Below are 26579 nucleotides of genomic sequence, written 5' to 3'. Positions count from 1 at the left end.
CCTTCCCACATCAATCACTAATTAAGAAAATGCTCTACAGGCTTGCCTATAGCCCGATTTTTCCCCCCTTTAGCTTTCAAGACAGGATTTCTCTGTGTATCCCTGGCTGTTCTGTCCTAGAACTGGTTCTGTAGACCAGGTTGGCCTCAAGCTCAGAGATCCCAGTGCCTCTACCTCCCAAGTGCTGGGATTAAAGGTGTGCATCACCATCTGCCCTACAGCCCAATCACATGGAGGCATTCTCAATCTGGGCTCCCTCCTTTCCAGTTACTCTACCTTATGCCAACTGGACATAAAACTATCCAGCACAGTTATTTCAACATTTTCCATTTAATATCTTCTGAACTCAGTAATCAGGGTAACAAAGTACAGAAAACAAAATCTCAGATTAAGAGAAGACTATCTTTTTGAGGCTTCCCCTGACTCCCAGAGCTGAGAATAAACCCAAGACTTCACAAGTGCTACAAACACTCTTATCAATGAGCTTCACCCCAGACCTACCTGAGGCCTATTAAAGGCCCTAGCTCCACACAGCAGGCACTTAATATTACAAAGGGTGTGTGTGTGTGTGTGTGTGTGTGTGTGTGAGATAAATGACATTCAAAGAACCCATAACTAGGTCTCTTGGACATCACAAATCTGATGTGAAGAGCCTCTGTCAACATGAGACTATTTCCACTCTATATTGTTTTAGGTAGCAGAGAAGCAGAGGGGAACAATCATATGCTATTAATTAGAAAATTGAGCTTTATTTTGAAATTTTAATTCCAGGAGCTAATAGTGTGGCTCAGTGGTAGAACAGTTTGCCTAGCACAGATTGGTCCCCGGGCTGCATCCCCAGCACTATTAATTAATACAAAACAAAATGCATTTATTTTCAAAAATCTACCATAAATGCTTTAAATATAGCAATTAAAAATTGTACCCTGAGCACATGTGTTGTCGTCCTAAAGCTACCAGCTGTTTTCCATGCTGCCACAGTTAGTTCACCATAACATATACATTTGTTTGCTTTCAACAGTATAAAAGCTTCAGACACTCTTGATATTTTAACCCTAAATGCACATGGATCTCCTAGGAGGAAGAAATGTCTGTAGAATCACATTTAAGCACAGTAACATCATAACTCATAAGCAAAAATCTTCCAAACATCTCAAGAATGCCATTTGTTACATTTACCCCCTAAACCATGATCTAGGTAAGGTACATACATCATGTGTGGTTAATCTCCATTAATCCAGACACATTGATCTTTAAAAGCAGTCTTTGCTCATATTTGGGTACCAAGCCAATTTGCTAACTCCATAATCCTGAAATATGCCCGTACTAATAAGCTGTCTGAGTATAAATCCTTAGGACACTTTGGGGTGAGTTGTGATCTCTTGAATCAGACCATCAGGAAATATGGGTCACTTCCTGGCAAACAATCCGGAATGCACTCACACACCCTAAAGTCCAAGGACTAAAAAGCAATATCCTAATTCCATCTTCCTAAGAAATCAGAGATTTCATCTTCAAGGGCCAATAAACTAGAGAAAAGTCAGAGACCCAGAAGAGAGTTCAGATGCTCACAGTCAGGGGGCAGCAAATCCCGGCCTTCTGTGGAACACAGACAACCAAGGAATAAGGAACACGAGTTTCCCCTGCCAGTCAACACAGACCCGGGGAGGGTCACTGTGCTACCAAGGACTGTGCTGTACTGCCCAGACCCTGACGGAGCACAGGAACGACAGGAAAGAAGCTTCTGTGTTCTGACCGACCATATACTGTCTGACAAGTCACAATCAGTGAGTCCCCAAAGCACTTGTAGAAGCTATCTCTTCTGAAACTAGACAGGATATGAGCCACAAACCAGTAAGTTTAAAAAAATCTATTTCTATTGTTTTACATGGGTTTTGTTTGTTTGAGACAGAGTCTCACTATGTAGGTGTGGCTGGCCCAGAACTTACCATGCTGACCAATCTGGTCTTGAACGTACAGATCCACCTGCCTCTGTCTCCCCAATGCTAGGATTAAAGGCGTGTGCCACCATGCCAGTTGGGTTTAGTTTGAGTGAGGCATATTTTGTCACAATAATTATACAAAATTCAGTTCATTTTAAAAATAATATTTAATTTAGTCTTTAAAAATTTCATACGAGTATACATGTTTCTTATCAAATCTACTCCTCCCTTCCCTGCTCCAATTTATTCCAGGATCCCAACTTCATGTCCTCTTTTAAATTTTTTATTATTTTTAAATAGATCTAAGAGCTAATAATTATTTTCTCCCATCTATATAGTTTTAGTAACTGAGAAGAACATTGGATAGTCTCAAAGTTACCATTTTTCTTTCCTAAGTTGGTTCAAATAACATTCTGTGGTAACAAACGGAGGCTGAGATATCTGAGCCATATGTTTCAAAATGTTCAAAAGTGTAGGTGGAGCGGGAGAGAAATTTTATTCAGCACATCTACTCCAGGCAATGTAGCATTCATTATTTAATTTATTCCTTATAACATATTTAAGTTGGGAGAAAATATACCAGATGGTTTGATGTGAAATTACAGTGATGTTTTCTGAAAGTTACAAGTTATTTTTTCTTGGTTTTGCAGCTTAGAAAACCAAAGCTCAGTGACCTGAGAAACTTCAGCGTGATAGGGACAGGACTGGAACTCAGGGCCCGCTGACATCACAGCCTGTGCTCTCAGCCATGAAGAAGATGAATCGGAAGCACATCCAGAAAATTACCTTTGTATTCTGTGCCCCTTCACACGCAGAAACTTAAAAATAAAACTACCACAACCAGACCTGGACTGGAGTACGTGCCTGTTTTCTTGTGGGCAGCATCACAGTGTGGGCTTAGGGAAACCTAGTCCTCTCCCAATGGTGTTTGACGACGGTCTGATGCTTTTCTAAGTAGAACAAACAGTGGTACGGAAGAGGACAAGCCCACTGATGATAACAGGTGTACTGGCTCGCTTTGTGTTTTGAGGAAGGAGCCTCAGTTGACGAAATGTCTCCAGGAGATCCAGCTGTAAGGCATTTTCTCAATTAGTGATCAAGGGGCAGGCCCAGCCCACTGTGGGTGATGTCATCCCTGAGCTGATGGTCTTGAGTTCTACAAGAAAGCAGGCTGAGCAAGCCATGGGAAGCAAGCCAGTAAGCAGGCCCCTCCATGGCCTCTGTATCAGTGTCTGCCTTCAGGTTCCAGAACTGCTGGAGTTCCTGTCCTTTCTTCAGTGATGGACTACAATGTGGAAGGATAAACCAAATAAAAATAAACCCTTCTCTCCCCAACTTCCTTTTGGTCATGGTGTTTCATCACAGCAATAAAAACCCTAACCAAGACAAATTGATACCAGGAATGGGGTATTGCTGTGACAGACCTGACCATGTTTTGGGGAAGACTGTGGAAACTTTGGAACTTTGGGCTAGAAGAGCCATTGAGTGTTAAGAGTGTTTTGTGTTCTGTGGAAACTTGGGAGATAAGAATGTTGAGAACAGAGCAGAAGATGGAGGCCTGGCCTGTGAAATTTCAGAGGGAAGCTTGAAGACTTTATCAGGGCCATTTGTTATTTTAAGATTCTGTGGTTCTAGTTAGCTGGGGCTGAAGAATCAGCTGTGATTAATAAGATACTTTAGTAAAAGTGAAACTTTGCTTTGCTGGGATACTTGATGCTGGTCAGCTGGAGCTAAGAAATCAGCAGTAATCAAGAAGAGACCAGCATCATGGAGGTAAGATCTTCTGGGAAATTCTCTGAGAGCACAGAGAAGCTATGTTCCAGAGACAGCCAAGGTTGTACCTCCTGCTGGCAGCCAGACTTGGTAATGTGTAAGAGTCACCCAGGTGGTACTGGTTTTGAAGGCATGAGGGGGTCATGGAGAGAAACTGAGGCATGGTACTGTGAGAGGCCAGGAGAGAACAGTGGTGAAGGTGCATCCTCAGAGGCAGCTGAAGGCCCAGGACTGCAGGGGTCATGGAAAGACGTTGAGGCTTGGCACCAAGAAGAGAGTCTATGAGAGGCTACTGGTGAAAGTGCAATCCAGGTTCAGCAGAAGACCCCAGTGTTTTGGAGACGCCAGTACCATGGGATGACCACCAAGGGCAGCAGCAGCAGTGAGTGGAGCCAGCCCAGCCAGAGCCCAGAAGACAAGCTGTGTGCGCTACAGAGGGTGGAGGCAGAGAAGGGACCCAAGCCCTTTGGAAGAGTCCAGAAGATCCTGAGTGGATCCCAGACATTGGATGGCTGGAGTTTGGTTTTGCTTTGATTTGACTGTGACTGTACCCTTATTTTTCCCTCTTGAAGTAAGAAAGTATTTCACTGGAGGCCATGGTTGAGAGACTGAATTTTAAAATTTAGATTTTAAGAAATTGGTTATTTTAAAGGGACTAGAATTTTACTGTGTCTGAGTTTGTAAAGACTGTGGGACTTTCAAAGTTATTTATGTTTTTAATGTGATATCTTGGGGATGAATAAAAAAGGATGGGTTGTGACTTAATAGTGATGTGTTTTGTGTGTCATCTTGACACAAGCTAGAGTCACTGGAGAGGAAGGAGTCTCAGTTGAGGAGATGCTCCCCATGAGATCCAGCTGTAAGGCATTTTCTCAATTAGTGATTGCTGGGGGAGGGCCCAGCTCACTGTGGGTGGTACCATCCTTGGGCTGGTGGTCCTGGGTTCTTTAAGAAAGCAGGCCGAGCAAACCATGGGAAACAAGGCAGTAAGCAGCTCCCCTCCACAGCCTCTGCATCAGCTCCTGCCTCCAGAATCCTGTCCTGTTTGATTCCCTGCCCTGACTCCCTTTGGTGATGAACAGCAATGTGCAAGTGTAAGCTGAATAAACCCTTCCCTTTTCAACTTGCTTTTTAGTCATGGACTTTCATCACAGAAATAGTGGCCTAAACTACAATAGCAGCCGAGATGTAGAGCCAGCAGCTGGCTGCATGACAGACTCAACTGTGGTGCCTGAAAACAGCTGCAGGTAACAAGGCCAGGTGCCCATCTTCCAGCTGTGACACGGTGTCATGATAGCCAGTAATCATGGAGAATGGAGCCCCATCTGGCTACCATTGGGAGCTTTAAGATATTAGTTGCTATGACTTTCTTTAGCCAAGTCTTACATTTAAAATCTAAAGGTATTAAGAGAGAAACTCAGAATATAATGCTTTAAATACTTTCAAGTGAACTTTTAGTTTGAGGAATAATACAAGTATGGCAGAAGAAATGATGAAAACTACAATGTGTAACATTTGATCTGTAATCCAATTTGTATTCACCCTGGTGACACTTAAAAATACTATTTATAGCCGGGCGTGGTGGCGCACGCCTTTGATCCCAGCACTTGGGAGGCAGAGGCAGGCGGATCTTTGTGAGTTCGAGGCCAGCCTGGGCTACCAAGTGAGCTCCAGGAAAGGCGCAAAGCTACACAGAGAAACCCTGTCTCGAAAAAAACCAAAAAAAAAAAAATACTATTTATTTACTTCTAGACTTTGAGAAATGGTATGTTTTAATAATTAAAGGCTGTAACTATACAGGTCCAAAACAGTTAGTTTCCTTCCAGCTTTCTAGGCTGTGCATGGAGGTCTGGCTGATCATAAATATACATATACACCAGCCTTGGGGGATTCCATGTTTGTTCTCTCTGTAGTTCTTGGTAGTCAGAGTCAAACTCCTTGGAATATGAGGAAGAGAACAGTCAAAAAAATATGAACGAGAATTCTACCCCATCACACCGACATACAGATGAACTTTTCACGAACATGCCACTTCCCCAACCCTACTGCTTCCCAGGTGTTAAAGTTAGCATCTGAAGCATGCTCTACCAGACTCCGCCTAAATCTGAGTGTGCAAGAGCAGCATCCTCTCAACATTGTCTACGTTCAAAACCCATGGTAAGAGGCTAGTGACATTATGAATGCAGCACGCGGCCTTCGATGACATGGAGCCCGGCCATGAAGTCCTCAGGCTGCACAGTATGGCCGCCCTACAGTGGACAAACGGCAACACAAAGACCTCCACACTCAGAGGCTGAGAGATGGCTCAGTCAGTAAAAGACACGCAGTACAAGCATGAGGACCTGAGTTCAGATCCCCCAGCACTCAGAAAGAATTCCTATGATCTCAGCTCTGGGAAAGCAGACAGACGCATCCTTGGCTTGTCAGCCAGCCAACATATGTGTTTGTGTTTGAGAGCAGTGTACACACACAAATACACAAAAACATCTTCACACCTCAATGTGATTCTGAGGTGGGATCATCATGGTAGTTTTCCTGCAGTCAGATATTTATAAACCCAAGACACAACTAGAAGATAGTCAATTTTAGATGTAAATTTAGACCAAACTGATACGGATGAACTCAGATCTGAGAAACGCCTGCCAAGAATTGGTGGCTAGAAAACATAACCTACCTCCATTGGTCCTATTTGGTTGCTGATCTGGAGTTTGGGCTTGGGGTGAGTAATACTGTGGCTGCTGGAAATTATTTGAAGGAAAATACTGGGAACTGGGGCTCCTCCTACAATCTCGAATGCTGGAGAAAGTCTGTGAGTGGGGAATTCCTCTTTGGAAAGGTGAACACCTCGGGAGACGAGGCTGAGGTGGCGGCAAATGATCGAACTCTTCCTCGTCCTCCAGGCTGTACCGGTCATATTCCTGGTCACTACACGTCCCTTTTTTTCCTGAACTCAGTGACACACTGGAACTGTGTCTGGACACGGATGCCGAAGTGGAAGCGTAGTCTTGCCTGAGACCTATGGGAGCAAACAGTACCATGGGAAAGTTCACGTAACTAACATTAAACTACAACTCATTTATTTACTTTAAAATGACAATGAATTACTCAAACAAGGACACACCACCTTGTTTCAGGTTATTAAATCCCCTCCCAACACAAATGAAAGCATACATTTATTTACCAAACATATATCTAATGTCAGGTCAGTCAACACTGAAAAAATATATCACCGCTCCAGTGAAGGGCAGACCTACCTGACAGGACTCCAGACATCATTACCTACAAAATTCTCCAAATTATCCCTTTTCAAGTTTGGAAATAGTTAGAAAATCAGAGTTTAGGAAGAAATATTATTATAGTTTCCTGTGAACTAGTACAATTACAAAAACCCGATCCCTGGTGGAGCAAGGAACCTGCTCCCTCTATCAGTGTCTGGGCCAAGAAGAAAGATTAAACCCTGAGGTGCAAACATTTTCCAGCAAGGTCACCGCTCCTCTAATCTTTTGTCACTAACTAGTATTTCCTTCATAGCATGGCGGTGTTTAAATGCTTCAGTAGTCTTGGGGTATCTTAAATAGCAACCACCCCAAAGACAGTCAACCTGCAACTTTTTCATTATTTACCATTGTCTACCTCTTCAGGATCACTCAATATCTGAAAATGACATCCAGTCTTTTTCCACACTAAAACACTTACATTTGCCATTAATAATACAAAATAATCACCTTGCTCTTCAACGTGTATCTTATTAAAGTTTCCGTAAGTATCAGCATGTTTTTCATAGTACTCTTGACTAATTGTCAAAGCAAGAAATTGCTGTGTTTAACTGTCTCCGCTATACTAGCCCAGTTCTGTGATGTACATCTTCTTGTGCCCTTGAAATACAGTACCAATGCCTCTGAAGCACGTCACACAGATGCTTGATAAAGTGCTCCATTTCCAGTAGTCCTCCACAGTTACTTATCCTGGAGCATATTACTGCATTTTTAATTGATATTTTTAAGATTACTATAGACTCCCACAAAGCCCTAGGATATAATACTTGCACTTCACCCAGCTTCCAACAGTTTTCCAAATGTGTGGACTAGCATAATAATTAAGGTATTGACAGTGATATAATCCACCCATTTTATTCAGATTTTTCATTTACTTATGTATGTATAGATTAATATTAAGTTTCTTATAATTTTACTAGCTACATGCTTTTATGCCATTGAAAACACTGAGCAGTTCCATACCATGAAAATCCCTTGTGTTATGCTTTTAGAAGCATATCTACCACCCTCTCCTTTCCAAGACCCACCCCCATCCACCAACGTCCTACATTTCTAAAGTTCTACCATTTCAAAATGTTACACAAATAGAATCACGCTGCATACAATCTCTTGTATCATCTTGTTTTCATTTTTATGATTCCCTGGAGCCCACCCAAGAAGTCCTACCAACAGCGTGCTCATGTTTGTTGATGAGTAGTATTCCATGGTATGGACACACCACCCTTACTTAACCATTCATTGCAGAAGGGCATCTCAACACAGTCCAGTTAGAGACTGGTGGAATACATGAGAAATGTCCTCCATAGTCTCAGGCATAGTCTCAGTCCTCCGTCTGGGGACAAGTAGGAGCTGTGAGCCCTGCTGCAGAGGGAGTACTTCCCCAGAGTTCATAGCCTCGCCTTACTTCTGCTGCACTCTCTGCCTCCCGTTTGCTGTTACAGATGTGATCTCCAGCTTCCTTCTCCTGCCACTGTGCCTGCTGCTTACTGCCATGCCTCTGCCATGCCGTGATGGACGCTCGCTCCTCTGGAACCACAGGCCAAAATAAATCCCCTTTTCCTTAAGTTGCCTGTGGTCATGGCGTTTTACCCCAAGAGAGAAGACTATGGCAAATATAGATGTTAAGAGTATGTGTGTATAGATTTTTATGTGAACACACATTCCTACCGCTGTGAGAGAAATGTTTAAGAATGCCTACAATCTCCACAGATCAATGTGACGCTGAGAGTATGCATAATACCCACAATGCTCTTCAGCACTTGAAGGACAGGTAACTCTTCCAACTACAAAGGAAGGTGACACAGAACAAAGAATCCACTCCCTGGGAAAAGTGCCTGGCTCCACCCATCACTTATAGTCCAAGTGGAAACCTCATGTTTCTCGATTAAAAGAACATACTCTCTTCTTGTAGACGAGCCATGATCTGAACATCAGTGAGGTCCTGTAACTTATACCCCATGGATATAGAGTCGTCTTCCAGTTCTGAAGTACTCAGCTCACTGTCAATGGACGACTGGGGGCTAAGAGGGGAGCCCCTGGAGGTGTAACCTAAAACACAGAGGAAACACATTACTATTAGAGAAATGGTAAGTATACACGTGTTAAAAATTCATACGCAGCAAGTGGCATTTTTCTTGTTTACATGATGCAACAAAAAACTAACGTGCTGTCATTTGACAAACAATAAATACATCTTTACACGTTCACAATAGCTAAGTGTGAAGTAATTTATTTAGTTTTTTTTAATCCAACTTGTAGAATGAAAACATAATCACCCAGTACTGTCTACTAAGAAGTTAATGCACAAAACTAAGGGTGTGGTGTTTGAAAAAATATATATATGTATATGTGTGTGTGTACACATGTATACTTTAAACTAATAATCAGATGAATACATCTCTGGCAATAACTGATTACATATTTCACAATTAAATTTAGCCCAGTCCATTTTTTGTGGGCAGACACAGTAGTGCCATAAATGGAAAATGTCATGCATAAAAGACACATTAATGTAAAGACATATATACGTCATAATTTAGAGCAGTGAGCAATCATGGAAATCTTGCTGAAACCCAGTGAAAAATACTCAGTAGGTAGAGTAAGAAAATGAACCAAGAAGGAAAGAGCCAGATGAAAGAGTGTTGTGGGGACAGATTCACACCAGTGCTGAGACCAGAAAGGCAATGGTGAGACTAATCTTGTGAAAAGCCAATACAACGACTCCTTCCCTGAAGCCTGGATTTTAAAAGCTAACAGAAAACACAAACTGCTTAGAAAAATGACATAAAGTCATGTGACTCTGGTATCAGTAGAGAGCTACCTAAACTGTGCTCACACCCCATCTAGGTCAGGCATTTACTAAAGACCAAGCACAGCTGAGACCAAGCAGTAGACGAGCACCCAGCACACGGACGCGGGTGCTTTCTGCCCAGAGTCAGCGTGTGGCATGACCTCCACTACTAGGTCCCCCTCAGGATCCCCATGGCAGATGGATGTGAGTCATGTTTCGTGACTGAGGAGCAAAGCAAGCAGCTGGTGAGGAAGGTGAAAGGTTACCTGTTCTCTCGGGTGTTAGTATTGCTTTGTTGGAGGTTTTAGAGGAGCTGGGAGAACTAACGCCATTGCTATAAGGGCTGAGTCTCGCGACAGGACTATAGGGGAAAGCCAGGGAAGCAGGTGACGAGAAGAGGCTCCGCCATCGGCTCGCTGTCACAGAAGCAAACACAGCAGCAGTTAGCGCACAGAGGCACGTGCCCGTTCATCAGAGGGACAAAGGAGACGTTTTTAGGAAGGAAAACAAAGCAGCTTTTCACATGTTAACGGACTTCCATTTACCTAAGGAGAAATGTGCAAAAACATGGGGCCTGGTTTGCACAGCCACTGAAAAATGGCCAATCGGCTTCACTCTGATTAAAGGAATATGCATGCACGAAAGGGAAACTTCGAATTTCCACAGCAGAAATAGTCTCCATTTCTGAACAAAAATGAAGCGTTTTGTGATCACATAAAAACAAACAAACAGTACCGAAAGATAAAAAAAAGAATAAAAAACTTGAGGTTTCTAGAACCTGTTCTTAATATTTAGAGCCCTAAAAAAATGTTGTATTTCCTTTCAAGTGCAGTTAATTTAAGAACATATTGATCAAAAAATTGTATGTAGATATGTCTAGAGCGATGGCTCAGCAGTTAGGAGCGCTTGTTGCTCTTGCAGAGACCCTGTGTCTCCAGCACCCCCTGGTGGCTAACAACCATTCCTACCTCCAGGTCTTGGGAAAGAGTTTCTGACCTCCATGAGCACCAGGCATGCACATGGAACACATACACACACGCAGGAAAAGCACTCATACAGATTCCATCAATCTATTTTTAAAATTTTATAAAGAAATTTGGATTTGGATTGCAAGACACTCATAAGGACTATTACGTTCCCAAAGGCCTTGGTTTTTAGACAAGCTTTGGGAGAAGTGGTATACAAAGCACGGGAAGCCAGCCCCACCAACACACCATGGCAGCTCATTTGAATGGCAGTGGGAGAGACTACCAGTGATTGCCTTCTTTCATAAGAATCTGCAGATTTTTCTGTAAGGAACAAATATTGTGTTTGTAATTTTTAAAGGCAGACTATCAGATTAGTATTTTAATACTATTTTGATATGAAATTAAAAAACAAAGAAATTTGTGCCTGCAATCAACACATAATCTAATTCTTCAGTTATCTCCCATATCTTAATTGGTTTCTCTCCCTCAAAATTACCTCTTCCTTCTGTAGCACAAATCTGAAAAGGTCTTATTAGTGAAAACAAACCCAGAGCCAGGTATTGGGGTGAATGCTGAAAGATCAGAGAAACAGAACAAGCCACATCCAACCTCACCTTGCCAACTCCTCAGCTGATCTAGTTTCCTCAGATTGAAAGCCTCTGAGTCCTCTTCTGAATGGATGTCAGCTGAACTGTTGCTAAAAGCTTAAAAAGGCTTTAGTTCCTGGTCCTCACACTGTATATACCTTTCTGCTTCCTGCCATCACTTCCTGAGATTAAAGGCGTGGGTCACCATGCCTGGCTGTTTTCAGTGTGGCTTTGAACTCACAGAGATCCAGGCAGATCTCTGCCTCCACAATGCTAGGATTAAAGGCGTGTGCTACCACTGCCTAAACCTATGTTTAATATAGCGGCTGTTCTGTCTCTGACCCCCAGACAAGTTTATTGTGGTGCACAAAATATCAACCACATTCTTGTTAATCTTAAGTTCATGAAAAAGACAAAACCTTTAGTGAATCACAAACATTTCCTGAGTCTTCACAGTAGGAAAACCACTAAGGTTGTCAAAGTTTACTTTTCCCAAAGGCAATCACTTAGACATAGCAAGCAGAAGGGAGAAATGGAGTCAGTCTAAACATCTGACAAAATGTAAAGAAACTCTGAAAAGCATTCCCAGGGCCTTTCTAAGGTGAGCACTGATGAGTACCCACCCACGAGAGAATCGCTCAAAATGGCCAGCGGCATGGGAAGAAATGGTGGATGTGGGAAGTCAAGCAAACAGGGAACTGAAAAACCGGGATTCTGCAGGTCAAGGTCGTTTAGAAGAGCAGACTGTTTCTTCTTCCTTCAGTACAGAGTTTTAGATAGGAGTACTACTTCAATTATGGAAATATGGTTTTATTTCCTATATACATTTTAAAAAAGCCAGCAAAGCAACTATGTTCACGATAACATTCAGAATCCTCAGGTTGCCTGGAGACGGTGCCATGAGATCTGGTTCCTAACGGACACGGGTCCTGTGTGTCCCTTCTTCAACCTGCGTGTCTCTGCATCAGCAGCTCTCGCTCTGAGCCAGAGCAGACACAGACCCCAAGGACCTTGGCTCTGACTTGACCCCCAATATACTGCAAAACGGCAGTGACTATGCAGCACACACACTAGGTAGCTGTTCTTACATCTTCAGTCTCTACTACTGGGTGTCTGCCATTACAAATTCTATATTGAACCAACAAAGTCAATAGTTCTTTGTGACTGCTAACTTGCCCGACAGACAATGGTATTTTATATGAGTCTGATCGCTCGCTAGGCAAATCACAATGACTTCGTGTTCTCGCCCACAGATGCAGGGGACAACAAATCCCAAGTAAACAGCCCTCGTTATTCTGCACAATGACTGCAGTGACCCAGCCTCCCTGCACAATGGCACAGTTATTGTGGCTATGACAGCAAGGTCCCAGCTAAGAACACAAATAGCATCTATTGCAAGAAAGAACATCCTATATTGTTCTTCAGCGAGCAATTGGCGTTTAGGGAGAGGGAGTAGAATTATTGTAGAGGCAATCTCATGAAACAATGTTGCTCTATTAGTGCCCAAGGCTGTGATGGGGACGAGAAGGAAAGGGAGCGAGAGGCAGGCAGAAGGGATGTTTCCTCCCCATTCCTGTGGAGCTAAAGAACTGCAAAAGAAACAACTCTTATGAATAACAAAAAAGGGGCAGTTTATGTCTTCAATTCTTTTTTCTGATTTTGTTTATTTGGCGTGTGTTTTGTTTGTCCTTTTGAGACAAGTTCTTTCTCATATAGCACAAACTGGCCCCAAACTTACTATGTGGCTGAGGCTGGCCTCAAACTCCGGTACTGCCTGTATGGCCAAAGTGCTGGGATTACAGAGGTATGCCATCATACCCAGCTAGCAGAGCTGACGGTCGTAACAGGAAGATGGTCACTTGTAGGATACTCAAAGGTGCCCAAAATGACCCTACGAGGAGGAAGACAATCTTACCAAGGTGGAAAATAGGTGACAAACTCCTCTACAACAATTTTCCTTTACTCCTGCTCTAAGAAAAGGCTTAGCCTGAGGAAAAAAAAATGGAGAAGGCATGGGTTGTGTTTTTCACCGAATTTAAATGCTTTGGGGGAAAGAAGGTCCAGTGTGCTTAGTCATCTGCTCATTTATTTCCTGTGCATATTCAAACTTTCCAAACTTAAATAAATGGATATTTATGAAGTTGTTGTTATACTTTATTGTACATAACTACGAGGGGAAAATCCTAGGTTAAGTCCTCCAGTGATGACATTAAGCCAGTCCCAGGAGGGTGGCAGACAGTTGTCGATTTCAGAAAGAACTTACAGGTTTTGCATCCCAACCCCCAAAGAAATATTGTGTGGATGAGAGAAACTCCCAGGAATATTGACAGTCTAGCTTCCTTCAATCAGCTTTGCCTAAACACACAAAAAACACAGGGACTATTCAGATTTCACTGAATACATGTCTGTGCATATTACCGAAATCAAACTGGAGAACCAATATAACCTAATTCATGTGAAAGAAAAACCTGATCTAATTTAAAATCTCAGTGATGGCCCTCGAGAGGTCGGTTCTACACTAAACTGAGAATTCAAAAAAAAAAAAAAAAAACGGGGCTAGAGAGAAGGCGCGGGGGGGATGCTCTTCCTGAGGACCTGAGCGTGACTGCCAGCACCCAGGCCCGGTGGCTCACAGCCACCCCTGACTCCAGCTTCAGGGGATCTGATGCCCTCTTCTGGCCTCCACAGTTACAAATACACACAGGGCATATAACCACAGATGCCCACACATATACATACATAACAGAGTTAAGAAAACGACTAATGCTATCAAATGTTCTCTAGACAACTCTTTTCCTACTTTCTTCTCTGTGGAGATGAGCTTCTCTCTAGAAACTTCTAAGCCATTTGGGAACCATTAGCACACACTAATAATGTTAAACATGGTAAAACTGATAATATCAATTGACTTTAAAACTATCTTACTGCTCCTAGTACGACAGCTACACTATTTTATCCAGTTCCTTAAATAGTGCTCAGCATGTCTTGGAAGACAAAGGTGGTCTAACACAACATTTCAAGCCAGCTATAGGTTAAGTGTGTGTGGGGGGAATGCCCTCAGAACACTCCCCCGTACACATAAGTAAATCTAAATCACTGAACTTCATCGGGATTAATCTTGTGACTCGCAGCTAATGATTTTTATATTACTAATGGTGAGGGTCCGTGACTGGGGAAACCAACCTGTGAAAATGAGCTAAATGGGAGTCACTGTCTACAGGAACTATGAACAAGTCTGGGTTGCACAGTGAAAATGAAAACACAAGCCAGTCGGCAGTAAACCACACAAAAGGCCAAGAAGGCTTCCTCAATTCTGAAAAGTCAACATCCTCTAAAATCTCCAGCCAGCTCGGAGCTTCAGTCCTGTTGAAAGAGTTCACACACACGCTGCTGTCGATTACAAAGCCTCTGTGCTGTTTAATCAGGTGAAGAAGCCCTGGAGGACGGAGCTTTGATCTCTCCAAGGGTGTCTCACAGTACTTCACATTTCTGCCGAGGTAGCCCTGATCTCTATCCTTTCCCGCTTCTTACTCCACTAACAGGTACAGGCCAAGCTGGAACATGCAGACACTACGCCAACTCTTGAGGCAGCAGTCTCCCGTCCACCCCTCAAGGAAAGGAGGTGACCTAGAGTCAGTGTGCTCCAGACGGGCAGGGTGAGGCTGCACTAACAGAGGCAATTCCAGAGCAGCCCAGTGTCGGCTCTTCAGACTTTAAAATCGTACTAAAAACTCTTTAACAGCATATTTTACTAAACTTTACAGACTCTTCTTCTAAGTCATGTGTAGCTAGAGTTTTCCGGCCTTGCCCACAGTCAGGACAAATCTCTGTCACCCGCCAGTCCCACAGCCGCTCAGACCCAACCAAGTAAACACAGAGACTTATATTGCTTACAAACTGTATGGCCGTGGCAGGCTTCTTGTTAACTGTTCTTATATCTTAAAGTAACGCATTTCTACAAATCTATACCTTGCCACGTGGCCCGTGGCTTACCAGCATCTTCACATGCTGCTTGTCCTGGCAGTGTCTGGCAGTGTCTCCTTCTGCCTTCCTGTTCTTTTATTTCTCCTCTGTTAGTCCCGCCTATACTTCCTGCCTAGCCACGACCAATCAGGTTTTATTTATTGACCAATCAGAGCAACTTGACATGCAGACCATCCCCCAGTACAGCCAAGTGCAGACCATCTCAGACACCTGCACTCAGGCCCATGGTCCTAATCATCCTCTATGCAAACCTGCTGGGTAACGCCACAAGGAACCCAAGAAGGGCTCCCACAGGACATACATTAACATCCCACAGCAGTCATGATCTTCTCTCTTTGCTCCTGGCCTCTCTTCTCAAACAGCTATATGCATAATCTCTGTCATTTCCTATGGTTTTGCCTTGCAGAGCTGGCCAACCGTCATGTCAACCTTTGTAAGCAAAGTCTTGTGCAACTCTGACAGGAAGAAGGGAGGTAGGGAGGGAGAGAGGGAGGAAGGGAGGGAGGGAGGGAGGGAGGGTGCCTATAAAATGATACAGACCATCGATATTTACAAAACACAGTCAGAGCCATTCAGTATTTGCCAAGAGATACAGAAACCAACAGAGGTCAGTTTCCCGTGGCTGCTGGCGCTCTCTCACAGAAGCACACTGCCGAATCTCCTGCTCTCCGCTCTTGCTGGGAAGCATGCCTGGCCCTACATTCCCACCTGCTTTTTAAAATTCCGGTCTCCCTTCACTTGTGTAGGCACCACTATCACACTATAAAGTACCAGATGCCACACACACTGAAATGAATAAAATATGGGGGATGTCCACACCCTCCCTCCCACTCTAACTTCTAAATAGCAGCTATTACAGAAGAGGATCGAGCAGCCAGGGAAAGACAGCAAAGCAGGAAACGGAAGAAAGCACAGTGAGTAGCACACTCGGAGCAAAGCTCGGACAGTGAGGAGGTGTTCCAGCAGAAGACATGAAGTTTAAGGGGCCCTGGCAGGGGTAGAGCCTTTGTGTGTCAGAATGCCCTTCTAGAATGAGAGGACACCGGTGAATGGGCAAAGGCACAAAGGAGAAGTATCCAGCCTAGAGTGGCAAATGTTTAGGCCAAGGCTGAGGGCATCTGTGAGAAGAGCTGGGCCTAAAGACACTGGTAGGAGAGGAGATACCATCTCCTGCATTCTGTACACTTTACAGTTAGGATGGGATTTGACAAGGAGACAGCTCCAGTTAGATGTTATTTCATGATGACAGCCACACAGACTGATGACTGGAAGGACAACCAAGGAGGCCTCCCCAGCAAATTCAGAGAGCCATGGTCCTCACTAACGCATGCTCAGAACACCTGCTCAGAATGGGTACAGTAAGTGGGTCTGAGCTGGAGTGGAGACTTTGCGACCCAGTGACCATGGGAGTGGAGAAAGGAAGAAAGCAGTCACACCATCCATGAAACCAAGGACGTGAGAGACACGTGCTGAAGTCCAAGACAAAGCTGAGGTGAGGTGGTCACTGGACAGGGCCCTGTGCTGGTGCCCAGGACAGAACAGCAGGACAGAAGCAGACAAGTCCAACAAGCAGGTGTGGGATCAAGGGGAAACCATCGACAAGAAAGAGCTCACCGGAGAAGAGTGAGGAGGGGAGACGAGGGCTGCAAGGGAAGAAAGATTAAGAATGGAAATATGGAGCCAAGATGGCGGCGGCCTAGATTCCAAGAACTTGAGAGCTAAGGCAGAAGAATTACCCTGGGTCTCAGTCCGTCCTGGGCTATGGAGTGAAAAGGGGAAAAGGCAAAGAGTAGATATACGGAGAACCAGCCAAGGAACCCGAGGGATGTCACCTTTAAGGACACAAGAGGCTCGAAGAAAAGATTGGTGTGAGACAAAAAGACACAAAACAAGACTAGTAGAGAAGGACTCATGTGGCAGCTGTTGCCTTTTTTTAAGGAAAAGCTGTCACAGAGGAACCCTGTAGAAGAGGACTAAGAAAGGTTCCTAGCCTGGGCAACTCAGACCCTGGGAACACACATTACAGAGGAAGACGGAGGCACTGTGCGTGCTAACAGATCAACAGATAGGAGGTGAAGAAAAATCTTTAAAGAAAGCTTGACTACAGCAGGAAAATTGTGGTTTGAGCTATGAGGGGCTCGAGGATAAAGGGAAAGGGAGGTGGTGTTATGGAGTAAAACCATCTGTGTGTTCACAGAATGAAGAGAATGGACCAGCGGAGACAAGGAAACATGAGAAAAAGGGAAGGCAAGTCTGCTGACCAGAAGGACAGGGCAGAGAGGGAGAGGGAGGAACAGCCTTGGAATGGGAGCCCTGGAAACAAGGAGAGCATAGGAGATGAATGCGGGTCATATGGAACCTTCTATGTATAAATTCCAGGGCAATAAATACTGTGAGAAGCCAGAGAGAGGCTGGCATAGAGTCTCATGTAGTAATTGTCTGGAATTTATTTTTCAGGGCTGGGAATTGAATCAAGGACCTTGCACATGCTAAGCAAGTACTCCACCACTGACTACACTATTAACCTTCTGTAACAAGGGTCTGGAATGACCACCATGGAAAATAAGAAAAAGGGCTAACCAGGGAGAAGTAAAGGAATTGCTTAGAAGATGCTCTCTAGCATATATCTGGAATGATATTAATCCCAACATGTAAGCATCAGAGCTAGCCACCAGCACCATGTGCTAATCTAGCCATGTGGCAGAGGGTTTAGCTGGTCAGAGAAGTCAGGTCCACATTGAAAAAAAGACCTCTAAACAGGTACAGAATGCTTCAAAATGTGCTTAGATGATAAAGAAAGAAAAAATCAATATGAACAGTTATAGAAAATAAATTAAACCTTTATATTTTAAGAATGTCTCAACTTCAGAATGGAAATCAGGAAGTATGTTGCACTGGGGAGAGGTTATCCCTTTGCTTCCACAGGAAACAAAAAGCTATGATCTCAATTTCCAAATTAAAAGGAACAGACTAACAGAATGGGTAAAAAAAAAAAAACAGGACCTATTATTCTGCTGCATCCAAGAAACACACGTTAACATCAAGAATAGAAATCACCTCAGGGTAAATGGGTTGGAAAAAGATATTTCAAGCCAATGGAACTAAGAAACAAGCTGGTCTAGTCATTTTAGTATCTCATGAAATAGATTTCAAAACAAAACTGATCAGAAGAGATAGGAAAGGACACTATATACTTACTCAAAGAAAAACAATCCACTAACATGGCAATTTCAATTCTTAACATCTATACCACAAGCACAAGGGCACCCAAGTTTGTAAAAAGAAACACTACTACAGCTTAAATCACACATTGACCTGCACACAATGACAGTGGGAGACTTCAATACCCCACTCTCCTCATTGGACAGGTCATTCACACAAAAAAACAGATAAATACTGGAGCAAACAGATGTTATAAACTAAATGGACCTAATAGATATTTGCAGAACATTCACCCAAACACAAAAGAATATACCTTCTCTGCATCTCATGGAACTTTCTTCAAAACTGACAACATACTTGGACACAAAGCAAGTCTCAATAAATACAAGAAAACTGAAGTAACACCCTCTATCCCATCAGACCACCAAAGATAAAAGCTAGATATCAACAACAGAAATAGAAAGCTTACAAATTCATGGAAACAATAGCTCTCTACTGAATAAAAAAATGAGTCAAGACAGAAATTAAAGACTTTCTAGAATTCAATGGAAATGAACATAGCATACTCAAACGTATGGGACACAATGAAAGCAGTTCTAAGAGGCAAGTGCATGGCACCAAGGGTCTATGTGAAAAACTGGAGAGATCTCATAATAGCAACTTGACAGCACACCTAAAAGCTCTAGAACAAAAAGAAGAAATCACACCCAAAAAGAGTAGATGGCAAGAAATAATCACACTCAGCTGAAACAGTAAAATAGAAACAAAAGGAAAATACAGAGAATCAATGAAACAAAGGGCTGGTTCCTTGAGAAAATCAACAGGATAGACAAACCCTTATCCAAACTAACTAAAAGGCAGAGAAACGGCATCCAAATCGACAAAATCAGAAATGAAAATGGGGCCATTAACAACAGACACCAAGGAAATCCAGAATCATAAGGGCATACTTTAAAAGCCTGTACTCCACCATATTGAAAAACATAAAAGAAATGGATAATTTTCTTGATACATATCACTTACCAAACTTAAAACAAGATCAGATAATCAACTTAAACAGACCTCTAACCCCAAGTGAAATAGATGCAGTCATTAAAAGTCTCAATCAAAAGAGCTTAGGGCCAGGTGATTTTAGCACAGAATTCTACCAGATTTTCAAAAAAGTCAATTCCCCTATTCCTTAAATTATTCCACATAATAGAAACAGAAGGAACATTGCCCAATTCATTTTATGAGGCCACAGTTACCCTGATACTTGAACCACGCAGACTCAGCAAAGAAAGAGAATTACAGACCAATTTTCCTCATGAACATAGAAGAAAAATATCTACAAACCAAATCCAAGAACACATCAGAAGATCATAGACCATGATCAAGTAAGTTTTATTCCATAGATACAGGGATGGTTCAATATATGTGAGTCAGTTAATGTAATTCACCATATAAAGAAATTGAAGGTCAAATAAATGCATGATCTTCTCAGATGAAGAAAAGGCCTTTGGCAAAGTTCAACACCCCTTCATAATAAAACTCTTAGCGAGAGATTAGGGATACAATGAACATACCTCAGTGTAATAAAGGCAGTTTACAGCAAGCCAACATCAACTTAAATGTAGAGAAACTCAAAGCAATTCCACTAAAATAAGGAACAAGACAAGGCTGTCTGTCCACTCTCTCCATAAATATTAAATATAGTACTTGAAATCTTAGCTACAGCAATAAGAGTACTGAAGGAGATCAAGAAGTTACACATTGGGAAGGAAGAAGTCAAAGTATCTTTGTTTGAAGATGATATAAAATTAAAAATTCCACCAGAAAACTCCTACAGCTGGTACACACTTTCAGCAAAGTAGCTGGATACAAAATTAACTCACAAAAATCAGTAGCCCTCCCATATACAGAGGACAAATGGTCTAAGAATGAAATCAGGGAAACAACACTTTCCACAACAGCCTCAAATATTATAAAATATCTTGGGGTCACTCTAACCAAGCAAGTGACACTTGTATGATAAAAAACATCAAGTCACTTAAGAAAGAAATTGAAGAAGATATCAGAACATAGAAAGATTTCCCATGATCATGGATCAGTAAGATTAACAGTTAAAAAAAAAATGCCATCCTACCAAAAGCAATCTACAGATTCAACACAATCCCCATCAAAATTCTAATACAATTCCTCACAGATCTTAAAAGGACAATTCTTAGCTTCATATGGAAACACACAAAAAACCAAAATAACTAAAACAATCTTGAAAAATAAACTGCTGGTGGTTTCATCATCCCTGATTTCAAGTTGTACTACAAAGCTACAAAAACAAAACAGCATTTGTTAGCACCAAAATAGACACATTGATCTATGGAATTGAAGACTCAGACATAAATCCACACACCAATGGATGCCTTTTTTCTTTTTATGAGGTCAGAAATAAACAGTGGACAAAAGAGAGCCTCTTTAACAAATGTTGTTGATCAAACTGGATATCTGCATGTAGAAGAATACAAACGGATTCATACTTAACCTTCCTGCACAAAACTCACCTCCAAACAGATCAAAGACCTCAACATAAAACCAGACACACTGAACTCGACAAAAGTGTAAGTGGGGAATAGCTTTGAACACATTGACACAGGAAAATAATTTCTGAACAGATCACCATTTGCACAGGCACTAAGATCAACAACTAAATGGAACCTCCTGAAACTGAGAAGCTTCTGCATGGCAAAGGACGCCATCATCCAGACAATGCAGCCACCTATAGAATAAGAAAATGTATTTATCTACTACACATGTGATAGAGGGCTAATATCCAAAATATATAGACACCTCAAAACTAGATATCAAGAAAACAAAAGACCCAATTAAAAATTGAGTACAGATCTAAACAGAATTCTCAATACAGGAAACTCAAATGGCTGAGAAACATTTAAATAAATGTTCAATATCCTTAGCCATCAAGGAAATGCAAATCAGAACTACTTGCACTTGTCAGAGGATGTGAAGTAAGATGAACGTTCCTTCACTGCTGGTGAAAGTACAAATTTGTACAGCCACTATGTAAATAGTGTGGGGGTTCCTCAGGAAGATAGAAATCAATCTACCTCAAGATCCCCCTATCCCACTCTTGGACATACACCCAAAGGACGTTTCATCCTACCACGGAGACACTTACTCAACCATGTTCACTACTGCTCTATTCTTATTTTGTCTTTTTTTTTTCCTTCCCCAGGGCTGAGGACTGAACCCAGGGCCTTCACTTGCTAGACAAGTGCTCTACCACTGAGCTAAATCCCCAACCCCTGCTCTATTCTTAATGGTCAGAAATTGGAAAGGACTTAAATGTCCCTCAACAGAAGAATGGATAAAGAAAATGTGATACATTTACACAATGTTGTATTACTCTGCTGTCAAAAAAAAAGTGACATAAAATTTGTAGGCAAATGAATGGAAATAGAAAAAAATCATCCTGAATGAAGTTCCCCCAGACCCAGAAAGAAAAATATGTATGTATTTGCTTATATGTAGATATGAAGCCAATGATAAACAAGCTACAATTCATAGAACTACATAGGGTAGGTATAAAGGACTACAGGGAACAGATAGATCTCCTTAGGAAAGGGAAATAGAATAGAAAGATATGAATAGGGGGGCTGAAATGGGATCAAGTGAGGAGGAGGAGAGAGGGGGTTATGGAAGGAAATATGGGGGGAGACAGCTAAAATGAAGGAGCATTTGAGGGATAGTATGGAAACCTAATACAGTCTAAACTTCCTGTGCTGGCTACTTTGATGTCAACTTGACACAAGCTTCTGAGGGAAAAGAGCCTCAGTTGAGAAAATACCCCCATAAGATCAAGCTACAAGCAAGCCTGTAGCGCATATTCTTAATTAGTAATTGATGTGGGAGGGCCCAGTCCAATGCGAGTAGGGTGGCCCCTGGGCTGGTAGTCCTGGGTTCTATATAGGAAAGCAGGCCGAGCAAACCATGAAGAGCAAGCCAGTAAGCAGCACCCCTCCATGGTCTCTGCATCAGCTCCTCTCTCCAGGTTCCTGCCTTGTTTGAGTTTCTGTCCTGGCTTTCTTCGATGACAGACTACAATGTGCAAATATAAGCCAAATAAACCCCTTTCCCCCCAACTTGCTTCTGGTCATAGTGTTTCATTACAGCAACAGAAACCCAAAGTAAGACACTTCCATATATATATATATGAATGAAGGCAATCCAAATGAAACCACCTATTAATCGGGGAGACTGTCCTAAATGGCCACCTCTCGTCATGAAATGAAGCTTCCAGTACTGTGATTGCATTACAACTGAGTTATTGACCAAAGGGGCCCCATGGGAACCCCCAAACAACCGGGGTGTTCTATAGGGTGCTCTCCATCAACTGATGGCAAGGCCCCATTGCTGAAGACAACACCTATCCAACATTGAACACAGCGATGTGGAGCTGGTACCTACAGTACCTACATAGGTCTATGCTATGCTCCGTGTCTTTGGTATAAGAAGGTATTCTGCAAGCTATCAAAAGAGAAAAGTAACCACCAATGCAACCACAAACCCTTAATCTACAATGGTGTCCTACCTGAAAAATAGGCTAGGGCAATGGTGGCACAAAGCTTGTGGGAGTAACCAACCAACAACTGATCTGACTTAAAGCCCACCCCACAAGACAGAATCCATACCCAACACTGCTTGAGTGTCTAAGAGCCAGAGACTAGATAGCCCAGGGACCTAGAGTAGCACCAAATACTAGTATAAAAACAAGAAAAATGTAGTGATAAAATGACTCCTGATGATACTTGCTATCGTCATAGATCCATGCCTGTAGTGGGTAGCCATTCCAGCTTGGGTCTGGAAGTTCCAACCCCCATTGTGACTCTGGCAACTGTCACGCCTACGAGGCGGGGCCAGGGGAGGCGCCTGGAGACCCGAGAGCTGGATGAGCCAGCGCTCTCTCTGTGCGCTCTCTCTGTGTGCTCTCTCTGTGCCAGGACGCTGAACGGTGAAGGTGGACTGTGCAGAGTTCCGGGGAACACCGCTGGACTGCGATACACCTTCCCCAGACCCTGCGACCTACCTATAACTTAATTTGGGAGTTACGCCATTAAATAATATCCTTTTAACTACATGGAGTGGCCAAAATAATTTCTCCAATACATGCCATGTTCAGCCATCATCAGAGAAGTTTCCTCTTGAAGCAAATGGGAACAAATACAGAGACCCACAGCCAGACAAAATGCAAAGAGTGAAAGACCTTAAAACATTCAGCCCTATTTGGGATGTCTCCATCAAATCCCTCCCCTCAGAGCTCAGGGAACCCTGCAGAAGAGGAGGTAGGAAGAGTATAACAGCCAGTGAGAATGAAGGACATCAAAAGGCCCTCTAATCAACATGAGCACAGCTGAAGAGATGGAGGCAGCATGCACAGGGCCTGCATGGGTCTGCACCAGGTCCTCTGCACTTACATGATGGCTTCCAGTGTAGAGCTTTTATGGGGTTCCTGAATGTGGGAATGAGTAGGTCTCTGATTCTTGTGCCTTCTCTTGGGTTCTTTTCCTTCTGTTTTTGTCAGTGTGATAGTTTTTATTATTATTTTGTTGTATTTTTTAAAATGAATGAATACCTAGCCACTAGGGTAAAGGTTAACAACTCAACTGTCACACATCTGCTGGAAAAGAGAAAATAATTTTCTCCAATAGAAAGACACTGGGTATGTCAACCACTCCAGGCCAGGCTTCATTGTCAGGAGTAGTTGACCAACATATAATAGCCTCCAAAGCTTTTTAGGTGTTTTTATTTGGTTACAGTTTGGTGCTTTTTTCCTCTTTTTGGGTGGTGTTTTGTTTTCTTGGTTTTGGGGAATTTTGCTGCTATATTGGGTTTTGGTCTTTTTGTTTGTTTGTTTGTTTGAGAACTTAAAGTTGGGTAGGTTGGGAGGAATAGAGGATCTGGAAGGACTCGGATAAGGGAAAGAATATGATCAAAACATTTAAATTTAAAAATTGTTTTAAACAATAAAAATGTAATAGAAAAGAAAAAAGTGAGGAATGATGAAAAAAGAAAAATCAAACAAACAGGTGTTCTAATCTGATTCAGGGCTTTCCTATATAGCCCAAGCTCCTCTCAAACTTATGTAGCCCAGGCTGGCCTTGAATTCAAAATCCTCCCACTCCAGCCTCCACGTGCTATAATTATAGACATACGGCACCACACCCAGCTAAATACTTCTTTACTACAGTTTTTCATAACATTGTAATAAAGGTCAACAAGACTAAATGGACACAGGAATAAGAATCTAGACACCTGAGTTCCAGCTCCATCTTGCCATGGGCTAGTTGTTAGACTTGAGCAAATCACACCAGTATCCTCAAGCTGGTGTGTTCTTGTTTGGAAAAAAGTCCATCTGTGGAACGGTGATAAGACCATGGTGTAGAGTATGAAAGCCAACCATGCATATTATTATCACATTATAATACATTTCATAAACAAAGTTCCAGAGAGTTATAACAAACATAGTCTACCTTCTGAGGCAAAGGCAGATGTTTTATGTTATCTAGACCATTTCATATGTGTTTTTTGGCTTCCTCAGATGTTCACACCTCAGAACAAAGTACTGAACTGTATGTGAGCCTCTGGCAGTTTGTGCAGTCAACATGTATTGGCTCAAAACCTACCTCAAGGAAGTGATGAGGCTTTGAACAATAATGTCCACCATAGGCTCATGTATTTAGTTATTAGGGAGTGGCACTACTTGAGAAGGATTGGGGGTATTGTCTTGTTTGTTAGAGGAAGTGTGTCAGTGGGGGTGGGCTTTGAGGTTTCTAAAGGCCAAGCCAGTCCCAGGAGTTCTCTCTCTCCCTGCTGACTTTGGATCCAGATGTAGAGCTCTCAGCTCCTTCTCCAGCACCATGTCTGCCTGTGTGCTACCACACTCCCTACCATAGCAACAATAAACTAAACCTCTGAGACTGTAAGCAACACCAATTAGATGCTTTCTTTTTATGAGTTACCATGGTCATAGCATCTCTTAACAACAGAACTAAGGCAGAAACCAATGATCTATATATAATGAAAGATAATTTCCTTATAAATACAGGGTTCCAAGGTGATTGAAACATCTTGACTCAAACATGTTGTTCATCGTAACAAGGACAGGGTTATACAAAAGAAGCTGGGCCTCCACTCAAGCCACATAGTAAAGGCCATGTGGTTGGTCTCCATCAGTGATAGCCTCATCTGAGAATAGTGAAGGACAAGAGGCATTATTATTAGCTCTTTTAATTCTTATAGATGTTATCTCTTTTAAGACTTTTTATTATGCCACAAATTGCCAAAATATTTATCCAGACCATAGCATTTTGAGCTATACCCAAAACCCACTAAGTCTTTTATCTCTATACAGAATCCCCTCCAGTACAAAGTCCCTTAGTGGCCATGTTATTTCTTTACAAACCTTCAGAAATGCTCATGGACACACTCAAATATCTGGACAACCAAAGAATTTTAACACCCAGTGGAAGGTTGTATTTTCTCACTTCCCTCTTGTAAACTGAATACACTAAAGAAAAAAAACAAAAACAAAAACATCTTCAGTGTGTCAGCTCCACTGAGCTGGCTCCTCTCTAAGCAAGGCCCCAGGAGGAGCAGCATCTGCTCTGCAGTTTATCTGATCCACGCTTTTCCCTGGGTAAACCTGAGTAGCCTTAGTCTCCTTATAGCACCCAAGACCTGATAAACAAACATATGGGGACCAGGGAGGTGTAGAAAGCCCTCTGCTGCTTTGAGACAGATGTCCATGAGGCTTTTTCCCTAACATACACAAGATGAAAGAGGATCCAAGGGTAATGTGTCTGTCAATCCCATGTAGGAGGGAGACCTAAAGGACTAGTAAAGGGGTAAAGAGCTCAGCTTAGCCTTATTTAAACAGGGCTGTCAATCATTCTACCCAAGCTTTTTAACCTTCCCAGTTTCACTAGGAACACCAGGGGTTAGGTTTTTTCCTACAGTTCTTACTCATTTTACCTATGATGATACATTTAATTATTTAAAACCACTAAATATGATATGTGTTATAAAATTTATGAGCCCAAGAT

At 42.4% G+C, this 26579-nt stretch overlaps 1 protein-coding gene across 3 annotated transcripts in view; it reads right to left on the bottom strand.

Moving 5' to 3' along the window:
• The window catches only part of Slain1 (SLAIN motif family member 1), a 65259-nt gene that overhangs the window by 21010 nt on the left and 17670 nt on the right, over positions 1-26579 (bottom strand). The window contains exons 1-4 of one of the 3 annotated variants that reach the window (XM_076545525.1): positions 11365-21410; positions 10049-10198; positions 8891-9040; positions 6391-6732 (exon numbers count right to left, since the gene is read on the bottom strand). In XM_076545525.1, coding sequence (XP_076401640.1) covers positions 6391-6732; positions 8891-8951 — 403 coding nt within the window. In that variant the 5' untranslated portion in view covers positions 8952-9040; positions 10049-10198; positions 11365-21410. Of the gene's footprint in view, positions 1-6390; positions 6733-8890; positions 9041-10048; positions 10199-11364; positions 21411-26579 lie in introns of those variants that run through there. The other 2 variants (XM_015996695.3, XM_006977976.4) reach the window with 2 other exon arrangements.

This window comes from Peromyscus maniculatus, chromosome 9, assembly GCF_049852395.1.
Source record: "Peromyscus maniculatus bairdii isolate BWxNUB_F1_BW_parent chromosome 9, HU_Pman_BW_mat_3.1, whole genome shotgun sequence".
NCBI classification, from domain to species: domain Eukaryota; kingdom Metazoa; phylum Chordata; class Mammalia; order Rodentia; family Cricetidae; genus Peromyscus; species Peromyscus maniculatus.
The sequence above is the reverse complement of the archived record's forward strand: the minus strand, read 5'-3'. Positions and strand labels throughout refer to the sequence as shown.